Source organism: Filicampus tigris, chromosome 8, assembly GCF_054856515.1.
Source record: "Filicampus tigris isolate MCC_2025a chromosome 8, RoL_Ftig_1.0, whole genome shotgun sequence".
Taxonomy (NCBI): domain Eukaryota; kingdom Metazoa; phylum Chordata; class Actinopteri; order Syngnathiformes; family Syngnathidae; genus Filicampus; species Filicampus tigris.
This window is the reverse complement of record NC_141224.1, coordinates 5,861,996-5,882,649: the sequence shown is the minus strand read 5'-3', so window position 1 is coordinate 5,882,649 and position 20,654 is coordinate 5,861,996. Positions and strand designations below refer to the sequence as shown.

The window sequence follows — 20,654 nt, the reverse complement described above, 5'->3', positions numbered from 1 at the left end:
CAAGATTTTGGAAAAATTTTATTACAGAAATGCTATAAAAGACCTTAACTCATTCACTGCCAGACATTTTCAGACTCTCTTTTACCCTAACGTTTGAAAAAAAATATATAAATAAATTCCTGTGATTGAATTCCTGGACCGTGAAAAGACAAGTAAATTCATCAATGGCAGTGAATTAGGCTATTCCATTTGCTTGCAGCATAACAGCCAAATGCTGATGCAACGTGTTTGCTTTGAACTCTGCTCACCACTAAGTCTGCATGTTTATATTCCATGAGCATTTCTTTAATGCAATCACCAGGATCTAACCAAGAAATGTATTCAATTGAATATTTTTAGAGGGGAAGGTGATCAAGAGATCCCCGGCGAACGGGTTCCCAATGGTGATGGTGGGGCAAGTACAGTAGCGGGTGGATTTAGAGAGATTACATGAATCAGAGTGAGTTTGTGACATCAATTCCCAAGAAAGGCAGTCGAGCGGCGAGGGCACAAAAAGACAGACTCGGCGTCTTTACTATCGGCCGGGAGGATTAGCGAGGGGGGGGGTGGCTGCACGACGGCACTAGCGGAGGGTCACTGATGCTCATCCTGGACGAGGATGCTCATCCTCAACGCTGGCGATAATGAGCGAAAGGCACCGTAGTGTCACAAGAAACCCATTGAAGAAGGATGAATGTTATTTTTGACTTGAAGGCTTTCGATGAACAAAGATGAGCGAGGACTGCGAGGCTCCTCCACTGCCACCGGTGAACACTGGATGACGGTTCATCGTTTGATGTACCTCGTATCTGAACACAACTCCAGGATAAGGACTTTGGTAAGTACTTAACACTATGAAGTGAAGTTTGCTTAATCATTGATGACCGAAGAGCCACATTTTTTGTTTGCAAGAGGTAAAATTGGAAATACTGTTGCCGTGGTTTTCGTCATGCCTCCATGGTAGGGATGTCACGATATCCAAAATGTCCGCATACGATATCACGATATTAACCTCACAGTTGGATAATTATCACATATCATTGTGGGGAGGTTGCCGATATATAAAAAGCTCCCGATACTGTGTAAAAGCTCACAATATTGTAAAAAAAAAAAAAAAGCGTGGACATTTAAAGCTTGAAGTTGAGTAATCGCTAATCATGCATTTTTGGGCATTTCGTCTTGCAATCGGGCAATTTACACCAGGCTATCGACTTCCCAGTCTTTACAGTCGCTGGACTAAAAACGCTCTGTAGAGCAACCAAATGTCGTGGCCAACGAAGCAATGTAGTCTTCATATGTCTGCATGTGTTGGAGACTATGAAAAAAAAAAAAAAGGCCAGTGGTGGCTGAGACTAGCCGTTAGCCTCGCTAGCTTGGGCTAGCCCAATCGTATTCAGACCAATGAGACCACGGGAGGGAAGCAGCGCAAAGTGAAACTCCAGCTTTGTTGCTCAAACGTTGTCCGTGCAGGCAACAATTGGGCGATGATAACAAGAATTTTATTCATATCAAGACACCTGTGTTACTTTCCAAATTCGTAGGCTGAGTCATCCGAATGGGACCATTCGCCGGCTGGGTCCTTTGAAGGCTCGTCCTCCCTCATGTAGCCTCTGTGGACTGCATAAAACCTGATGAATTTGGACAGGCCTAATGTTATACAGTAAGTGACGTTTTTAAATCCAAAAACTACAACTTGTACTCACATTTTTACAAAGTAAACGCCGCCAAGTCCGAATGTCGGGTTCCTTCAAGTGCCCCCATGTTCGAAGTGTAGAAGAACAGCGGAGCAACGTAGGCCAAGAAAGTGAGCTCCAAAGCAGTGTTAGCTCAGGGCCCATCCCCATGGAAACGAAGGCTGGATTCGAAGGCCGAGTGAATTTGGACGCCAGCGTGCAGTCGACTAGCGCCGGAAGTTATGTCACGTGGCCAACAAATTCGTCCCTTGGAGGACGCACCCTACGAATTTGGACACAGCTACCCACTGCCATTTTATACTACAAGTGTGTGGAAAAATGTCACTAAAAATGAGACTGGTAGCGCGGCCATTTGCAAAATTATGTACTTTTATCTTTAAGTACAATAAAAGAACAATTAAGAGAAATGCTTATTTCTCTGGTTGTATTTTTCATCACCTGTCTATTTTTTTAAAGGGGTACTCACCCTCCTACCAGACTCTTGCTCCACCCCTCACTAATATTTGAAAACGGTGCTCAAAGAGGGCGTTGCCTGGACGACCACTGGGCTTGCGAGCGGGGAGATGGTTGGGCGTGGTCTAGCTGTGATTGACAGCAGCGGTGGCCAACTACGACCTAAATCATTTCCATACAACGACAAGCTATGCTAAATAAACTAACCCAGATGCTATGCTAATAAATGACTAACCTGAAAATCCTTATAAAGATGTTCGCAAACAGTATCATTCCAACTCCAACTTTCTACGGAGGCCTGTACGAGACTGAGACGCTTATACATACGTAACTACGTCAAGTTCTCTGATAGTCCAATCACAGGACTGAAAGCCAAATTCACATGCAGTGCAGTGTTTAACCTGAAGATGGCTCCACACAGACAATATTATTATTATTTTTTTTTTTTTTGCCCCAAATTCAAAAGTTCAACAAAAATGTACTAAAATGTCATAACAATGACCAGGACACAAAGGCAGCATTAGTAAACACCCGTTTATAAGGATTATAAAAAAAAACAACAACAAAAAAGTTTATTTGGGGGCGAGTACCACTTTAAAGTTGTAAATTCATATGTGTTACAAAACTGGTTGTGGAAAAAATTGCAATAGCGCCATAAACTAACAAAAAAAAAAAATCGTTAATCGTTTCTACCTTCAGGCTCGGGCGCAGCGGCTCTTCTCTTGGCGGATTTGACAAAGGCCCAGTTAGGTAACAGTCAAAAATCAATAGTAAGCTTTCCAGGCAAGCCCTCCTCCACCAATGCCAACCTTGGAAATCCCCTCTTGTCCATTTTTACCTCCATCTGTTTGCTTGCACATGCATCAACTTGACAGCATCTTCCTCTCCCGCCTCCCCTTTTAATCACTCTCCGGCGGTTACGTCACATTCATCTTTGCCGCACGGTTTATTAAACCTGGCAGCTCATCACCTCCCGACCCGCCTCCCCACCGGAAGCATCTGTTCCCGCGTCCCTCTTTTCCCCCTGTAGCCGCCGCGCCGCGCCGCGCGCCGCATTCGTCTCCCGCCCTGCCCCGGTGCCTTCGGCCATGCCGGAGCGCATGTCGCGCCGCTCTCGCTCCTTGCTCTCCCTGACCTTGACCTCTCTGGCCCTGGCGCTCTCCATCCTGGCCCTGTGCACCTCCTACTGGTGCGAGGGAACCCACAAGGTGGTCAAGCCCCTCTGCCTGTCGCCCGTCAAGATGAAGAACTGCGGGCAGAACAACAGCGAGCCTTATACCACAGGTATTTGATTTTCATCCTTGATTCTTTTGAGAGGCAAAGCGGCTTTATTTAGATTTCGCGCATTTCAGACACAAGGTAGCTCAATGTTTCAGGTGATCTTCTCCTGGTACAATTTGGGAATTCAATCTAGAAAGCCAAGTTTTTTTCATAGTCATGTGCCTTGGGAGTTTTGTGTACAGTATACTGCTTGTACTGGCACATTTTAATGAAATCTAATACAAGAATTGTACAATTCAGTATTAACTCATTCACTGCCAAAAACGTCTTTTTATGTCTTTTCACAGTCCAGCCATTCAATCCCAGGAACTTATTTTTTTTCAATTTTTTTTCAAAACGTTATCGAAAAAGAGGAAAATGTCTGTTGATTGGCATCGTCAGGGAAGTATTAATGTAACTAACGCAATCATATTCTGTCATTTGAGTCCAAACGGACACTGCATACTCATGAAAAGGTGATTTCTCCCTGCTTGTCTGATAATAGTTATCAATTTATTTATTTATTTAACAATGAAAATTATCATTGAATGTATGTTTTGGGAAAAATTATCGGGGGAAAAAAAAGGGAATGTATTCTTTTGGCCAAGAGTTTCGATATTTTTACGGTGAATTGCTCTTGTTAGGGAATATGAAAGAGTGCAACACGACAAGAATTGTAACCTTTACGATAAATTGATGTCATGTGAAATATGCTAGGTTTTAAACTGTCATTTAAAAAAAAACTCATATGAATAATGTAAATGCAAGCATTTTTCATTTATCGCCAATAACTAGAAAATGTAAATAATCAATTTGCCTCGCTATATGTCATCACCCGGTATTTTTTGTGATTATACTTAGCTGACTTAGCTGTGTCGATTCTCCAATTCAGTATGACACTTTGCAGCGAGACCACAAACTGCCGCCAACACACGGTGTCAACCAACTCAGTATCATCTTTATGCAATGAGAATTTTCAACACAGCTCTGGTGTTGGATCCGATTCTGCGCCTTTTATTGTGTCCACTGACAATCAAGCCTTACCTTACCATTTACTGGAAAGGACAATTAATCGAAATGGGCGCAACGGTCGTGTGATCGTTTGTTTGTCTTCCAAGTATCAACTCATCTGCAGGTATGCTGTCCAAATTCATGTCCCTTGATTCTCTGAGTCAACGTTTTAACACGAGTTTAGCAGAAAAACAAGAGATTGAAAATGTTTCTCAAATCGCTATTCACTTTGTCGATTACTTGCTCTCGTGAGTGGATTATATTTTTCCTACACAGTAATTAATGCCAAAATGGCATTTTCTTTCCTGCTTGATCCCGATGAGACTTGAAGCGAGTTCTTCCATCTTTATACTGTGTCACTGCAGTACACTGCCAATACCTGGAACTAATCCATGTGGATGAGTGTCAGGCTTCTTAAAAACCCATTGTCCTTGGTGTTTTTTTTTTTCTTTTTTTTTTTTTTAATCTCGTTTTACCCATAGCTCACTTTTAATTATGGATTACTTTAATCTGTGGACACCCCTTCTCAGGTCCACACAGTTTCACCGAGGGAGCCGTTTGCCCTCATCTGCTCTTTATTTCCCCACCATATATGCTTGATTCACAACGGGATTAACGGCATAAAGGAATTAACTAGGATCGCGCTGTATGCTCTGTCCGCTTAAAAAAAAAAAAAAAAAAAAAAACGTACAGGATGTACTTCTAGTAATGTACAGTGTTGGCTTAGTCATTGCGACATCTCTAGACTTGATTTATGGACCGAATGAGATTGGAGTTAGGGTACTATAAAATAGGATAGAATAAACTTTATTATCCCAGAGGGAAATTTGTTTTAGAAGCCGCTACGTTGTACGAATACGTACCGAATAATAGGGGTTCGGATTGCAATATAATTACTTTAAAAATGACATACTTTGATTTTTTTTTTTTATGTTTGTTTTGGTTTCAGGCAGACACCGACAAATACTCGCCGCCACGGCATCTAAAATCCAACAGAGCAATTACGTGGCTCTTAGCCTAGTCGACCCGGGTCACGTTTATGTTTGTGTCCAGTAGTCGGCCGCAATGTCCAAAAACCGAAACTCTGCGGTGTGTGTAAGCGTCGCCCTACTTGTGTGCTGTCCCACAGAGAGCCCGACCCAAAACCCTTTCAACCGCACGCTGTCTCCGGCCAGACGCGACGAGTTGGCCAAGATCCGTCAGAGGCAGCTGGCCAACGCCGTTCATTACATCTGGGAGACGGGCGAGGACAAGTTCGCGTTCAGATACTTCCACACCGGCTTTTGGGAAAGCTGCGAGAAACACAGTGATGGTGAGCAGACTTTTTTTTTCCGGTCTGTCCTCCATCCGCGACCTGGGTACCCTTCCGTCCTCGTCCCTCCGTCCTTATTCATAAAAATGATCATCCTCCAACCGCGTCCGTCCTCGTCCTTATAAAGCGATTCCGACTTTACGTCCGCCACCACGTCACGTCACACGCATGAGGGATGATTAGTGGGACGGACTAAAATCCACCTCCGCCCTTGCTTAGTCCGTCCCTTTTTTAAAACTTGTCGCCCCCCCCCGTCCTTCATCCCAAAAACGGGCGTCCGTCCGGGACGGAGGTACAAACCGTTCTGACCCCAGGACGGGATATGTTGGTATGGCAACTAATAGTGCAGTGTCATATACAAGGGCCAAATATTGATATCAAACAAAATATGCTAGCAGTAAAAAGTAATTCTGTTTCTATATGGGTCAATCAATTCTTCATATCTACTACATGCAAATTGCAGAAAGAGAACACTTTATTTGATTATTTCTATGATCAGGTTGTATTATAGTTTTAGTGTATTTTAATAATAACATTGGCTTCCACGTAGTTGAGTTTGTTTTTCTAATTTAGATATCAGCATGTACAGGTCCATCTCAGTAAATTTCATTAGAAAAGTTATTTTATAGTTCCAAAAACAATGAAAAAATAAATAAATAAATAAACATACTCGATCAATTTTTGCTCGGTGTTGTGAGCCAAAATAATTTTCTAAGTATGAGCAAACTTCAAATATGCCACTGTTAGATGAAAGCGGTGAATGTCAGGGTCAGCATCCCATAAAGAAAACCCGACGGCCCAACCGATTAATCAGATGGCCAATATTTTAGAACTTTTAATTGGCCAGAGGCTTTCTGGTGAAACACTGATAAATCTTACTTTCACATGAAACAGTAAATGCTATTGAGCAGGTACGGGCAGGAAGCAAAGGACATGCATGGCTGACAGAATGTTATTCTGTGAGAATTACATCCTTCTTTAACCTCTCGTATGCCCATTACCTCATTCACTCATTCATTTTTTTCCTGTCAAATTTTGGAATTGGCCTCAGCCTAAAAAATAAAAAAAATAATATCGGTCGGGCCGTACAAAACACACTCACCACCTACAACTCTTCAAAAGCTAAACCATGTGTTTGATTTAATTCCAGCTATGGCATACCTGTTTGTAATTGTTTATATATTTGTAATGTTTATAATTAATGTTGTGTGTGTGAGTGGGCGAGTGTGTATAAGTGAGGGAGGGAGTCAAAGAGAATTTTCTGGCAATTCGAACGCATGTTTTGGTGCTAGGGATGGATTAGTGTATTAGTTGTCGACAGCGAATATTATCAAACATTTACTGAGCGGCAGAATGTGCCTGCCCCCCCTCCCGGATGTGCGCCGAGTAAACTGAGGCGGTACGAGCACAGCCACAGAGTGAATTAAACTCAATTCAAGTCATGTTACAATTGTATTCTAATTTTGGGCGGGGTTGCTGTGAGTTGAAACATTAATTCGTCAACATTTTGAAAAATTTTACTCAGTGTAGTAAATCTATTTAAAGCGGAAGGCAACCCAAACATATTTTTTTGTTAATATATTCTATGCACCTCCACTAGTTGAAACACAGCATTCTGATTAATATTGTGTTTGTGGAATATGAGTTAAGCATCAAAATCCACCTGTTTTTAGCCATCTCTTGGGGCGGCCTTTTTGAAAAAAAATGTTTGTATTACTTCTGTCGACTGAAAATGACATCACACACCCTCAGCGCTCACCTGTTTTCTGAAGCTGAGCTGAAGGGTCTGTGATGTCGTTTTCAGTCGACAGAAGTGACAAAATGGCCGCCCCCTGAGATGGCTAAAAACGGGTGGATTTTGATGATTAACTCATATTTCATATTAAAGATCAACTAGTGCACCTGCATAGAACATATTCTTAAAAAATATGTTTGGGGTGACTTCCCATATAAAATAATACTGTGTCTATGAGTTTCACCTTTAGAACTGGACTACTGAAATACATTTTTCACATGTCCACCCTTACAGTGGAAATCAACCCAAACATATTTTTTTTCAAGAATGTGTTCTATGCAAGGCCTCTGGTTGAAACAAGGCATTCTGATAAATATTGCGTTTTTGAAATAAGAGTTAATCCACTCATTTTTAGCCATCTCTGGGGGCGGCCATTTTGTCCCTTCTGTCGACTGAAAATGACATTACAGACCCTCGGGGCTCAGATAACGACCAATCATGGCTGACCTGTTTTCTCAAGCTGAGTCGTGATTGGTCGTTACCTGAGCGCTGCGTAGTTGTGATGTCATTTTCAGTCGACAGAAATGACAAAATGGCCGCCCCCTGTGATGGCTAAAAACGGGTGGATTTTGCTTCTTAACTCATATTTGAATCATATTGCCTTGTGTCAACTAGTGGGCCTGCTGTGAACATTTCCTTGAAAAAAAAAAATAGTTTGGGTTGATTTCCCCTTTAATGGTCAGTGGAAAAGCTTGACTCATTTTCCTTTTCATTTCATCATTACCAATCGTTGTTTTTCTCGGCAGGGGAGAAATGCAGGAGCTTTATCGAGTTGACTCCAGGGGAGACGCAAGGTGAGATTAATGTTAGGACGCGAGCCAAGCTTATTCAAGTGTTCATTCGTGCCGCTTTGCTGTCGTTTGCCGCAGGCGTGCTTTGGCTGTCGGTCATCTCCGAGTTCACGTACATCGGCCTGCTGGGGATGGGCTTCTTGCTCATGTGGCTGGAAGTGTTGTGCTCTCACAAAGAGATGCACTCGCTAAAAATCAGTGCCTACGCTGCCATGTGCACTGTGCTGTCAGGTGAGGTATAAGTACAAAGGGGCGCGGTCTTGTTTTTCATTTCTGTTTCGTGTACTTAACCAATATCGGGATGAGGAGGAATCCACTTTATTTTGGTTTTGGCAAAACATAGGGAATTGCTGTTCTGTTGCATGGCCTGGACAAAGTTTCGACAAGAAGAATTTGTTTTGTTGATTTTTGAGTCGCAAGGGAACAATCAAAACAATTTTATTCATAGGGCACGTAAAAAAAATTAGTAAAATAAACAGAAAACAGCTGAAGCTGCTGATACAAAGTGTACATAAGTGATAGACCGATATGTTTTTTTCCGATTATTAGTCGTCAAGGAGGCCGATGTTTGGAGCTGATATTCATTTGCGGTAAATGAGAAAATATTAGTGTCAAAATTTAAAATGTAAAATACAATAGCAACTCCAACTCTTAACTTTGTTGCAATGACATTAAGCATGTTTGTTAAAATAACTTTTCAGATAGGCAACACGTTGAAGACACCGCCCCCATTTAGACATAGAGAATAGACAACAATGTTTGAAACTTCTAACACAAAGTGCAGGGAGCTTCCACTGTCTTCGGCATATCTTAAGTTAAATGGCTCTCTAAAATTTTCCACACAAATGAAAGTTTTCCAAAATTTCAACATAACTGAAATGCTAAAACTTTTGCTTATTTTTGTTTTCAAAAAGTGCAGGGAGTTCCCAGTGTCAGCAGCATCTCTTATAAAGTTAAGTGCAATTTTAAATAAATAAATAAATAATGCACACTTTTAAGTTGATCTCTTATCGGCCCTCAGATTTGAAAAACAAAGTGGTCAAAAATGATGAATACCGGCGCTCATAATCAGCCCGGCCGATAATTGGTCCATCCCTTCTGTATGTGAATACAAAATAAAACATGGAACATAAGACAATTGAACATAACATACTATAATTTAAAAAAAACGAATAAAGGTAAACACAAATAAATGGGCTCAAGTCTCGTGCTGTGTTGAACGCCAAGGCGTAAAAATGGGTTTCAAGGGCACATTTTAAAAAGTAAATAACGAAGGATCTTGTCCCATGTTCAACGCGAGAATTTGGGACCGGCAACAGAATAAAAAGTCCGCTTCGACTTCGGTACCTTTAGGAGCAACTGGTCAGCTGGCTGACTCCAAAGTAAAATGCGTTACAGTCATCCAAACAATGCAACCAGAGTGGCGGTTAATGCTTTCCTGAGTGTGATTTATTTATTTTTCCCCTTTTTTCAACGTCATGTTTTTTCCGACCATTCCATGCCCCTTGCAGGTCTTCTCGGGATGGTTGCTCACATGATGTACACCACCGTGTTCCAGATGACAGTCATTGTGGGCCCCAAAGACTGGAGACCTCAGACCTGGGACTATGGCTGGTCTTTTGCGTAGGTTGCTGCCTAACACACTCACCAAATGGCTAGATATCAGCTTTTTTTTTTTTTTTTTTTGGTAATTTTTTATTTTTTTTTATCATCCGTCCCAACAAATGAATCTTTAGTTATACCAGGCATGACGATATTTTCCTTTCCGGACTGCCGATGAAAGTGGCCCTAATGTTTTAAAATGTGCTGCTTGTAGTCTTGCCTGGGTGTCCTTCAGCTGCTGCATGGGCGCCGCCGTGGTGACGCTCAACTCCTACACAAAGACCATCATCGAGCTGCGCCGCAAACAGAGGCTTCGCCTGGAGGAGGCGAGGGCCGCCACCCGGGCCCCCTGTTACGAGGAGGTGGTCTCCGGCGGCGGCGGCGCGGGGGGCTTCTACTCCGTCAGCGGCCTGCTGCAGTGTCCCGACGGCATGATCGACGTGGCGTGGGCCCCCAACGGCAGCGTGGTCGGCGTGGGCAACGGGGACGTGCCTACGTTGGTTTTGGTGGGAGGCTGCGGGCCGGAGGGCTGTGAAGACTGCGAGAGGGAGATGGATGAGATGGAGGGTCCCGTGGACAGAGTGGACTCCCCTTGCTGAAAGAGAGAGAGTGAGGGAGAGACCACCCTCCATACCTGGAGGAGCTTAAAAACTGGAGACGGACACTCACGGACAAGGTGAAGGAAACTTTTCTTGAACTGAGTACATATCGAAGTGTGCGCATGTGACACGCGGGGGACGCATGTTCTCTGGGGGTTTTCTCAGTGCCTCACGGGAGGAAGGCTCATGCCAAACACAATACACATTCGCCAGACATTTCATTAGGTACACCCACACAATCTAAGAGCTAATCACAATCGAGTCCAGTCAATTTTCCTAATATAGCTCCAGTTCACACCAGAGGTTATCTGAAGGCGTTTCACACATTGAGCAAGAGGCTCATTCATCTGATGGGAGGGGCGAGAGGGCAACGGGCACAACAACAGGTGACGAAATGATCCGTTCCAAACCAACCCCGCGGGTAAAGTAAAATCTGTCATAAATTCTGATTTGATTTAGAGTATTCATGTAATAATCCCATTTCGCAGTATTACAGTATTTTTACTTGTAACACATTTCAAATATTGTAAAGTAATGGTCTCTACGGGTGCATTTCAATAAAATGGGATACCATGGAAAACTTTTTTTTTTTTTTTTTTTTTTCAGTAGTTCAATTCAAAAAAGTGATTTGCTTAAGCAAGGGTGTCAAACAAGAATTCGTCATGGGCCACATAGCAGCTATGTTAGCCAGCTATGTAAGCTTTTTGTGCGGTGATATTCTACACTGAAAAGAAAATGATGTGGTGAATTTACTCAATTTTGTTTCATCAAGTGGCTGCACAAAAATAAAATCATTTTGATCCAGACACTGAAAGGGGAAGTCAACCCAGAAAAAGTCTTTACAATAATATGTTCAATACGCCTCCATTAGTCAAAACACGGCATTCTGATTAATATTGCGTTTGTGGAATATGAGTTAAGCACAATAATTCAGCTGTTTTTAGCCGTGTTAGGGCATTTTGCCACTTGTTGCCAACTGAAAATGACATCACAGTAGCTCAGGGCTCAGGTAACGACCAATCATGGCTCATCTTCAGAAAACAGGTGAGCCATGATTGGTCGTTCCCTGAGCAACTGTGATGTCATTTTCAATGGACAAAAGTGACAAAATGGCCGCCCCCTGAGATGGCTAAAAAGGGGTTGACTTCCCTTTAAAAATGTATTTTGATCCAAATGATTTCATTTTGTGTAACCACTTGATGAAATAAAATTGAGTAAATTCAGCAAAACCTTTTTTCAGTACTGTAAGTCATCGTTTTGCACGGTGGATAAAACCTTTGAATCCACAAATAAGTATATTGCTCTCCGACGGTGTCAAATGTCTGGGATATGATTGATTATTTCTGCTGTTGATATCTAACACACACTCACTAATCTGGGTCTGATTTTCATTGCCATCTTGCAAAAAAAAAAAAATGTCAACATTACAATTTCACTGCAGCAGATGCTGGTAACAAACCACGTCTGCAGACAAACCCGTGCGATAGCCGGATGGATACAGTATGGATAGACACACCGAGATAGAAAGATTATAGAGATTTTGAAAAGTCTGCTCTGATGTTGAACAGAAGATTATGTGTAAAGCAGTAATCCACAGTTGGACGGAAAGACGGGCAAGGAGAGATGGGTCGAGAGGGTTGCAGGGGGTCAGAAGGAAAGTTGGAAAGAGGCGCTGGCACGCACACACAAAAAAGAAGGTTGGTGCTAAGATAACACACGTGCTTGATAACCACGCAGAACATGCACAACACTTCCTCTATCGAAAGCTAGAATTGTTACTCCTACTGTCAAATAAATGTTGGCAAATTCATTCGAATGTCTTTAGGTTACACATTTGGGATAATCCTGGATTGACCGCCTGGGATAAATACAATTGAAAAGTTTAATCAACCAGCACTTCTATCAGGTAGCGTATATTTCTACTGTATACGTAGTGCTATACACCGTATGTGTGTATACAGACATTGTTTCCTAAAAAAAATATTTAAAATATTTCTAAAATGTTCTATATATTTCTAAAATCTAATAAATGTTTAATTCAGAGTCTGAATGAACACAATCTTTACATTCAGGGTCTTTATAACACACCTTTAGATGCTTGCAACTGCTTTGAAAGCGGAAGTCAACGCAAACGCATTTTTTTCAAAAAATATGTTTTATGCAAGCCCACTAGTTGAAACAAGGCATTCTGATAAATATTGCGTTTGTGGAATAATTGTTAATCCACTCATTTTCAGCCATCACCGGGGGCGGCCATTTTGTCTTCTGTCGACTGAAAATGACATCACAACTGCACCACTAATCACGGCTCCGATTGAGAGAACAGGTCAGCTGTGGTTGGTCGTAGTAAGCAGTTGTGATGTCATTTTCAGTCGACAGAAGACAAAATGGCCACCCCCAGAGCTGGCTAAAAACAAGTGGATTTTGCTACTTAATTTATATTCCACAAACGCAAAATTAATCAGAATGCTGTGTTTCAACTAGTGGGCCTGCTGGGAATAAAATATGCTTGGTTGACTTCCGCTTTAATGCAGGAAAAAAAAATATTTGAAAGATGTGCTGCCTTCAACGTATCGCTTTTGTCTATGCAAATTAAAAAACTTCCAAATTATATTCAACTCAAATTAAGACAAACTGTTGCCGGATGGATTCGGTGACATTTCATGAAATTGTAGAAAAATATACAGTACGTACAGTATTTTCAGGTGCTAGATTGATTTATGCTTTCCAAGGGATTGCATTACTGATTTTCTTTTCCTAATGTGAACAGTTAAAAATGTGCCATGATTTTTTTTTAACATTATTCTACACTTTCACTTCTAATTTTGGATTGAGTAGAGATTCAAGTCGACATGTATGAGAAAATCTTTAATGTCATATACCGTAAAGTATAGTTTTAGTTACAATACATGAGAAATAAAATGACAAATGTCTACATACATTCCGATAGTTGTAAATAAAAAAAAACAACAACAACAACAGATCTTTAAAGTCCAAACAATCAACTATGACACTTAGATGATAATGTATACTGTATAATTCCCAAGTTGTGCCATTAAAGAACTCCAACCTGCATTACGTTGGTTGTACGTTTGTTGTTAAGCCATCCCTGGGGGCGGCCATTTTGTCACTTCTGTCCACTGAAAATGACATCACAAGTGCTCAGGGCTCAGATAACGACCAATCATAGCTCAGCTTCAGAAAACAGGTCAGCCGTGATTGGTTGTTACCTGAGCACCGAGCACTTGTGATGTCATTTTCAGTCGACAGAAGAGACAAAATGGCTGCCCCCTGAGATGGCTAAAAAAACGAATGCGTTTTGCTGCTTAACTCATATTCCACAAACGCAATATCAATCAGAATGCCGTGTTTCAACTAGTGGGCCTGCTGGGAACATAGTTTTGACAAAAAAAAAAAAACATGTTTGGGTTGATTTCCCATTTAAAGTTGGTTATAGTGTTCCATTATGCTTGAAATGACAAGGATTGAGTTTCTTCAAAATTGCTGGATAAAAGCAGGGACAAGAGTTTTCAAAACGTTTAAAAAAAAGTATATACTGTTAACATCTCTAACACAATTTCTTACAGTCTTTTTGACACTTTTCTTGGATCATTTCCCTATAGAAGACACCCATTTACCACCTCCAGGGTAGGAATAAATTACTTTACGATTTTGCAGTATATGACAAACATTAGTAAAACAAAAAGACATTTTAACCTCACTTCCTGTCAAATAAGTAACCCAAAGTATTTACACATGGGGGCGTATCCAAAAGCAGGGAGGAAAAGGAGCAGATTTCATGGATTCGGAAATGTGACATTTCACTGTTTCAGCGGTTCGTAGTGGATGAGCCGCATTGCATTTTCATTCTCAATCACTCCCTTGATGAACTCGCCTTCGGCCAGTCGCTCTGTAAGGCAGAAAAATGAAGAGACACCAAAAAAAAAGTTGAGCACAAGTAAAATGACTTGTGCGAAAAATCCGCTCTGATCTTATATGCATGCAAAACAAAGGAGTCAGCTGAGGTTCGAACAAAGCTCGCATGCCAGCCTTCATGTGCTCGCCCTAGCCCACAGGTGGATTTATTCCGATTTTTTTTATTTTTTTGGGGGCCCGACAGCTGATTGTCAAATCTAATCTCCGTGCATGTGTGTGAACAGCTGTTGAGGAAAGGTAGCACGCAGATGTTCACCCCCTTCCAAATTTAAGTGTGGCTCAGTGGTTTTTTTTTTTGTTTGTTTTTTGTTTTTGGGTTCCACAGTCAGAGGTGGCAAAAGTACTCAGACTGTGTAATTAACTAGAAGTACAGATATTTGCATAAAAAAAAAATAGGGATGCTCTAACACTTTTTTTAAGCCGATACCAATATTAGTGAGTACTCACTCTATGAGTACTCACTAATACCGATACCTTTGGTACTTTTGATGTATAATATTAAATTGAACACAATGAGAAAAAATTGTGACCGAAGACCTTTCTTTTAGACGCACATGATGATTCACTGATGTGTCAAACTTCTACAGTATATTTCTAATTACTGCTGAGGTGGAGTTAATCGATGGCAGATTTTTTTTTTTTTTTTAACCTTAAAGCAGAAGTCAACCCAAACACATTTTTTTCAAGAATATGCTCCCAGCAGGCCCACTAGTTGAAACACGGCATTCTGATTAATTTTGCGTTTGTGGAATATAAATTAAGCAGCAACATGCACTCGGTTTTAGCCATGTCTGGGGGCGGCCATTTTGCCTTCTGTCGACTGAAAATGACACCATGACAGTACATTTTCAACTAGTGGGCCTGCTGGGAAAAAAATATGTTTGGGTTGACTTCCGCTTTAAGTATCCGTGGCTGGTATCGGCATCCTCTATGAATATCGATACCGTAACCCTTTGCAATTCCACCTGGCACTTTTACCTGAATGAAAGGTGCACCCAAAGTCAATTTGAAGCTGTACTTGAACCATTTGGAGTATCTGCAAAGTTTTGGTTTCTTTTTGAAGATAACACTCCTCAACTGTCAGAATCTTTTTAAGTGCTACCGGCTCTGAATTATGGAAGTTTGAATACATAAAAAAAGGCTGGTATCGAAACTCAGCCATCCATTGTAAAAAAAAAAAAGTAAAAGTAGGGGTACTGATTCAACTCCAATGGTAGAAAAAAATATTTAGACTGTACTTAAATTGAAGTAGTACGGATACTTGTGGAAAGAAAAAAAGACTTTGGTAAAATGAGATGTGCTGATTCAACTTTTGTACTTCAGAAAATAAATTGTTAGCAAAGATGGCAAAAGTACTCACTCGCTATGCTTAAGTAGAAGTACTGACACTTGTGTCAAAAAAAAAAGACTCATAAATGTATGCCACATGTATTCACACTGTACTGAAGTAAGTACAGATACTTGTGTTGAAATAAATAAATACAGAAGTGCTGATTTTTCAAAAGTACTCCGTCTCCACTTAAGGAGAAATAGTACTTTAAAAAAATAATACTCTGGTACAAATAGAATACTGATTCAACTCCTGTACTTAAGTAAATGTATCCGAGGTACAAAAGTCCTGACACGCTGTACCTAATAAGTACAGAATAATAAAAAAAAAAAAAAATAAATAGATTTAAAAAATGATTTTTTTGGGGGGTTACTTTACACCAGTGCTTACCGTTGTCCTTCTTCTCAAAGTAGGACCACAGCTTGTTGGCTCGCTTCTCGGGCGTGTTCTCGTCTTCCGGTAGCTTGCTCTGGTCCTCCTTGGGGATCAGCTTGAAGATGGCCTAAGAGCAGGTATCATCATAGAAAATCACCTAATTTGAACAGCCTCACATCTTTGTGGCAAGATTGAAATAAAGGCTATGAAACAATTAAATACAGTAGAAGGTCCAAAGTCTAATATTCCTGAAGTCGTAGAGTTTCCTAAATTTGACTACAACTTTCAAGAAAGGTACGCAGGCCTTTCTTATGGTAAAGTTACTGCATGTGGTTAAATACACAATATGTAATTCTCTTTGTTTGATGTTTGGTTTCACAGTAAACAAAGTTGAGGTCCCACCGTATTTTGTTGAAATGTTTAATGTTTTGTCATCTTATTGGCTAAGTATTGATTCAGAACAGCTCCAAATGATGTACGCCTGTGTGCTGTTACAGTACTTTGCGTTTTTGTTCAGTGTTGATGGGTTCTCTAATTGCAGCGGGGCGGCATTTAAAAACTGGATTAAATTGGGGAAATCCCCACTGAAGGCCCAGGTACCAAATGGACCGACTACCACTGCTGCACACAAGCTTCATATCCAAGCATTCTTTAAAGCGTAAGTCAACCCAAACATCTTTTTATCAAGAACATATTCTATGCGGGCCCACTAGTTGAAACAAGGCATTCTGATAAATATTGCGTTTGTGGAATAAGACCAACGACCAATCACAGCTGACCTGTTTTCTAAAGATGAGCCGTGATTGGTCATTACCTGAGCCCTGAGCAGTTGTGATGTCATATTCAGTCGACAGAAGTGACAAAATGGCCGCCCCCGGAGATAGGCAAAAACAGGTGGATTAACTCTTATTCCACAAACGCAATATTAATCAGAATGCCTTGTTTCAACTAGTGGGCCCGCATAGAATATGTTCTTGATAAAAAGATGACTTCCACTTTAAGGGTCCACTTGCTTCTGTTGTTTACTACGTTGTCACAAAACGCTGAGGGCCTCTTGTGCTCCAGATGACTGCCAACCAGGACGCTGTCAAGGCAAGGCCCAAGGCTCTTCTTAAGTGTGTGTGTGTGTCCCATTTAGAGAGGAGGAAGCCACATTTAAGACACCTAGATTAACATGGATTAGAGCCAAGACTCAGGCCGACGGCCAAGCAGCGAGATCCCCGCTTACTTCCAGCGCTCTCGCCTCCATCTTGAGCGCCTCCTGTATGTGTCACATTGTATCGCGACGACTTTTGACCCCTTTTGTAGAATGTTAACAGCCAATCAGATGCCCTTTACAGACAATAGGACCAAGGAAAATGTGTTTTGATGTTTTATTTCGGTGTCATTTTTGGACACCACGAAAGCCACTTCACCAATCCACTATAGTTTCCATTCATCCCCTTTTTTTAATAGTTCAATAGTAGTTAAAAATTTGATGAGCACAAAAATGTGGACACTCCTGTGTTAAGCGCTGCAAACTGGAAGGGTTACAGTACACTTGTCATGTATTCTGAGTACGTAGTAGTTGTTGCTTCTCAAGCCAGTTGGCCTGACTCAAATCCCATTACCATGCCAGCTGGATTCCCTAAACCCTTAACAATTCTGCATGACTAACTTAAAAAATACGATTTATAAAAAAAAAAAAAAAAAAAAAAAAATTCACATACAATCTTGATTTCGGGGGTGAAACAATGACGCTCCTTTGTTTGAATCTGAATCTGAATCTTTGCCGGATTAAACGACAACAGCCGGTGTATGGAGCGCAAAACGCAGATTAGACAAGCGGGATGGACGTTATACATGCAGCCCGAGAGCTCAAGATTAGAGATTAGGGGGAGTCAGGAGCTCAAGTGGGCTGGCAATTAGCGCTTAAAAGTTGCACACAGGATCACCACCTTGGAAATGGAAGAAAGAAGGGGCCTGGGAGTAAAACAAAATGGACGGCAGGCAGCAAAAGTACTCACACAAAGAATTTTACTTCAAGTAAAAAAAAAAAATAATAAAATAAAAAAAAAACATACAGTCCAGATGAAATGTAGTCAAGTACAAAAGTAAACAAATATTTTTACCGTCACTTGTATACAATACTTGTGTTTTTTTTTTTGTATAAAATTTTTTCAGTTCTTTGGTTAACTAACCAGTCATAGTCGAGAAAACCTGTTACAGACAACTTCAACTAGCAAAACAAGTCTGTTTATACATTTAATAATCCGTTTCTGGTGTGTATGTTCGCAAGTTGGTTTGGTTCCGTGACACATTTGACCTTAAAACATTTGTCTCTGAAATTATCTTTCCCCATCGAAATGAATGGAAATGCCATCCATCCATTCCAGCCACCCCAAAGACACGAACAAAATTATTCAAACATTTTTTTTTTCTTTTTAGGTCTTGAACTGAGAAGTTGGACACATTTTAGCTGCTAGCTAAATTCTAACCGGATAATGAGTAATGAACTGGCACAATCAAAAAATATAATTTATGTAGTTATTGAGGACAAGTGAAAAATACACCTTTGCTCTATGTTCTTTTAGATTAGACAGTGACGTTTTGAGCAGTTTTTACTATTCCGTAGACGGCAACATATAACAATTCTCTTGTGTTAGGCTGTGAATGGGGAATATTTTGCTTTTCTGAATCTTTATGTTCCTTAATCCGCGGCCGTCCCGTTTTTATCCCTACTTATAAGACCCTAAGATCTCAACCACAGTTGACTCTCTGTTTACGTCCTTTTTACATTGCGTACAGATCAAGTCTTTGTACTTTGTTACTTCTCACCACTGGCAATATCGTCTGTGTCCGATAATCAAATTGGATCCTGTCCCAACTAAAACCCAAGACCGATGCTACAGTACTTCTTTTCCTAAGGAGAGGAGATTAGCGTTCGTGTCTACCATAAGGCGTCCATCCTACCTGGCAGATTTCCGTCACTTCTGTCTTGTTGATGTATCCGTTCTTGTCCACATCGAAGAGCGAGAAGGCCCATTCCAGCTTCCTGGTGGTCTTCCCGGTGGAGGTCATGTGCAGGGCAATGATGTACTCCTTGAAGTCCAGAGTGCCGTCGTCATTGGTGTCGAAGGAGCGGAACACGTGGCGGGCGTAGCTCTTGGCGTCGCTGTCCGGGAAGAAGCGGCTGTAGATCTGCTCGAACTCCTCCGGCGTGATGCGCCCCGTCGGGCACTGCTTCTGGAAATTCTCGTACCACTGGCTGATCTCGTTCTCGGTAAACTTGGTGCTCAGCTTCAGGTCCTCCAAGATTTCCTTGGACAAGGCGCTACTCGTGCTATTTCCCATGGTTGGATTTGGCAAGTGTCTTCGAAAAGAGGCGACGTTTGAGCCTGTTTCTGATCGCAGGCTGTCACGTAAAGATCCACGGCGGTGATTCCTGTAACGGATTACAATACAGACCAGATACAAAATTCCACCTGAAAATGTCAAAATCCCAAGAAGGAGAGAGGAGAACTTACCTGTCGGTGTGTACGTCGAGCGTCTTAGCGGCGTAAGAGATAAGTTGGAGGTAAGTAGGGCAGGGGGGGAAACTATCTCCTAATGTGGGACCAGGATAATTCTGTTAATGCGGGATTTAAGGTTGCTGAGCTTTTGACTGAAATGAACTTCTTTGGTGGTGCTGCTACAAGGAGCTACTGAGTTATGATTGTATGCTGTTAACCCAGCAACTGACCAATTGTGTCGCTGCAATTCTCGACAGTTACAACAATGTGTTGAATGTAAGAGATTATATGTACAGTATTTAACATGAACCACAAAATACTCAAAATGTTAACGATTGCAGTTGTAACTCTCTTCAGATGACAACTGACTATCTGCTCAGGCCAAAGTTTACCAATCTAACCTTTCATTGACTTTATTGCCTCTGTTTGCCTTATCAAACACAAACACAATCACAGACGCATTTGATCGCTGGTCTTTTAAGTCCCAGGCCCAACTTGTTGTTTCCCCTGACCACAATGGACACAAATGATTAAAGAAACGGCTCCGACATCTCTTAAATGTTCACGTCAGGTCTTGGTATTACATTTGAATGATGCTAAATCACAAGCGCTCAACGTTTCGCTTGTAGGATTGACCTGACGTCATAAATATGCTCTGTGAGTCCATCTATTGGATTAGCCGTGGCCTGCCCTGTCCCACCCGATCCACCACTTAGCCAATTAGCATCATCGCCATCATCCCAGGGCTGTCACGGCCAATAGAATTAGCCCCTCACTAAGAGGAATAAAAAACACACCCTGACATGTTACCTCTGACCCAGACTGAGCAAAGTTACAGTAAAGGACTAACAGGCTCATGTGAAATAATTTTGGTCTATTTGCAGCCCATTGACATGTGGAGTTAATGGTTTCATTTTCTAATCGGGAAAGGTGACAGGCAACTAATTATAGACTACTGAAAAAAACATTTGTGTGAAAATAAATGTCACCTTGAAGGTATTGTGATGTGAAACAGCAAACCATTTT

At 41.3% G+C, this 20,654-nt stretch overlaps 2 protein-coding genes across 2 annotated transcripts; one reads left to right on the top strand and one right to left on the bottom strand.

Annotated features, from left to right (window-relative positions):
* Window positions 1-693: 693 nt before the first annotated feature.
* On the top strand, window positions 694-11,498 carry LOC147143197 (germ cell-specific gene 1-like protein). Its single transcript, XM_086039254.1, has 8 exons — window positions 694-817; window positions 1,521-1,639; window positions 2,826-3,410; window positions 5,527-5,709; window positions 8,251-8,298; window positions 8,374-8,526; window positions 9,807-9,918; window positions 10,112-11,498. Exons 3-8 carry the CDS (start codon window positions 3,215-3,217, stop codon window positions 10,494-10,496), a joined length of 1,077 nt encoding a protein of 358 aa, XP_085895380.1. The 5' UTR covers window positions 694-817; window positions 1,521-1,639; window positions 2,826-3,214; the 3' UTR covers window positions 10,497-11,498.
* Window positions 11,499-13,349: 1,851 nt separating this feature from the next.
* On the bottom strand, window positions 13,350-19,972 carry rcvrn2 (recoverin 2). Its single transcript, XM_086039261.1, has 4 exons — window positions 19,644-19,972; window positions 19,090-19,561; window positions 16,153-16,264; window positions 13,350-14,406 (listed from the first exon to the last, which is right to left on the bottom strand). The coding sequence occupies exons 2-4, from the start codon at window positions 19,468-19,470 to the stop codon at window positions 14,318-14,320; spliced, it is 582 nt and encodes a 193-aa protein (XP_085895387.1). The 5' UTR covers window positions 19,471-19,561; window positions 19,644-19,972; the 3' UTR covers window positions 13,350-14,317.
* Between the last annotated feature and the right edge of the window lie 682 nt (window positions 19,973-20,654).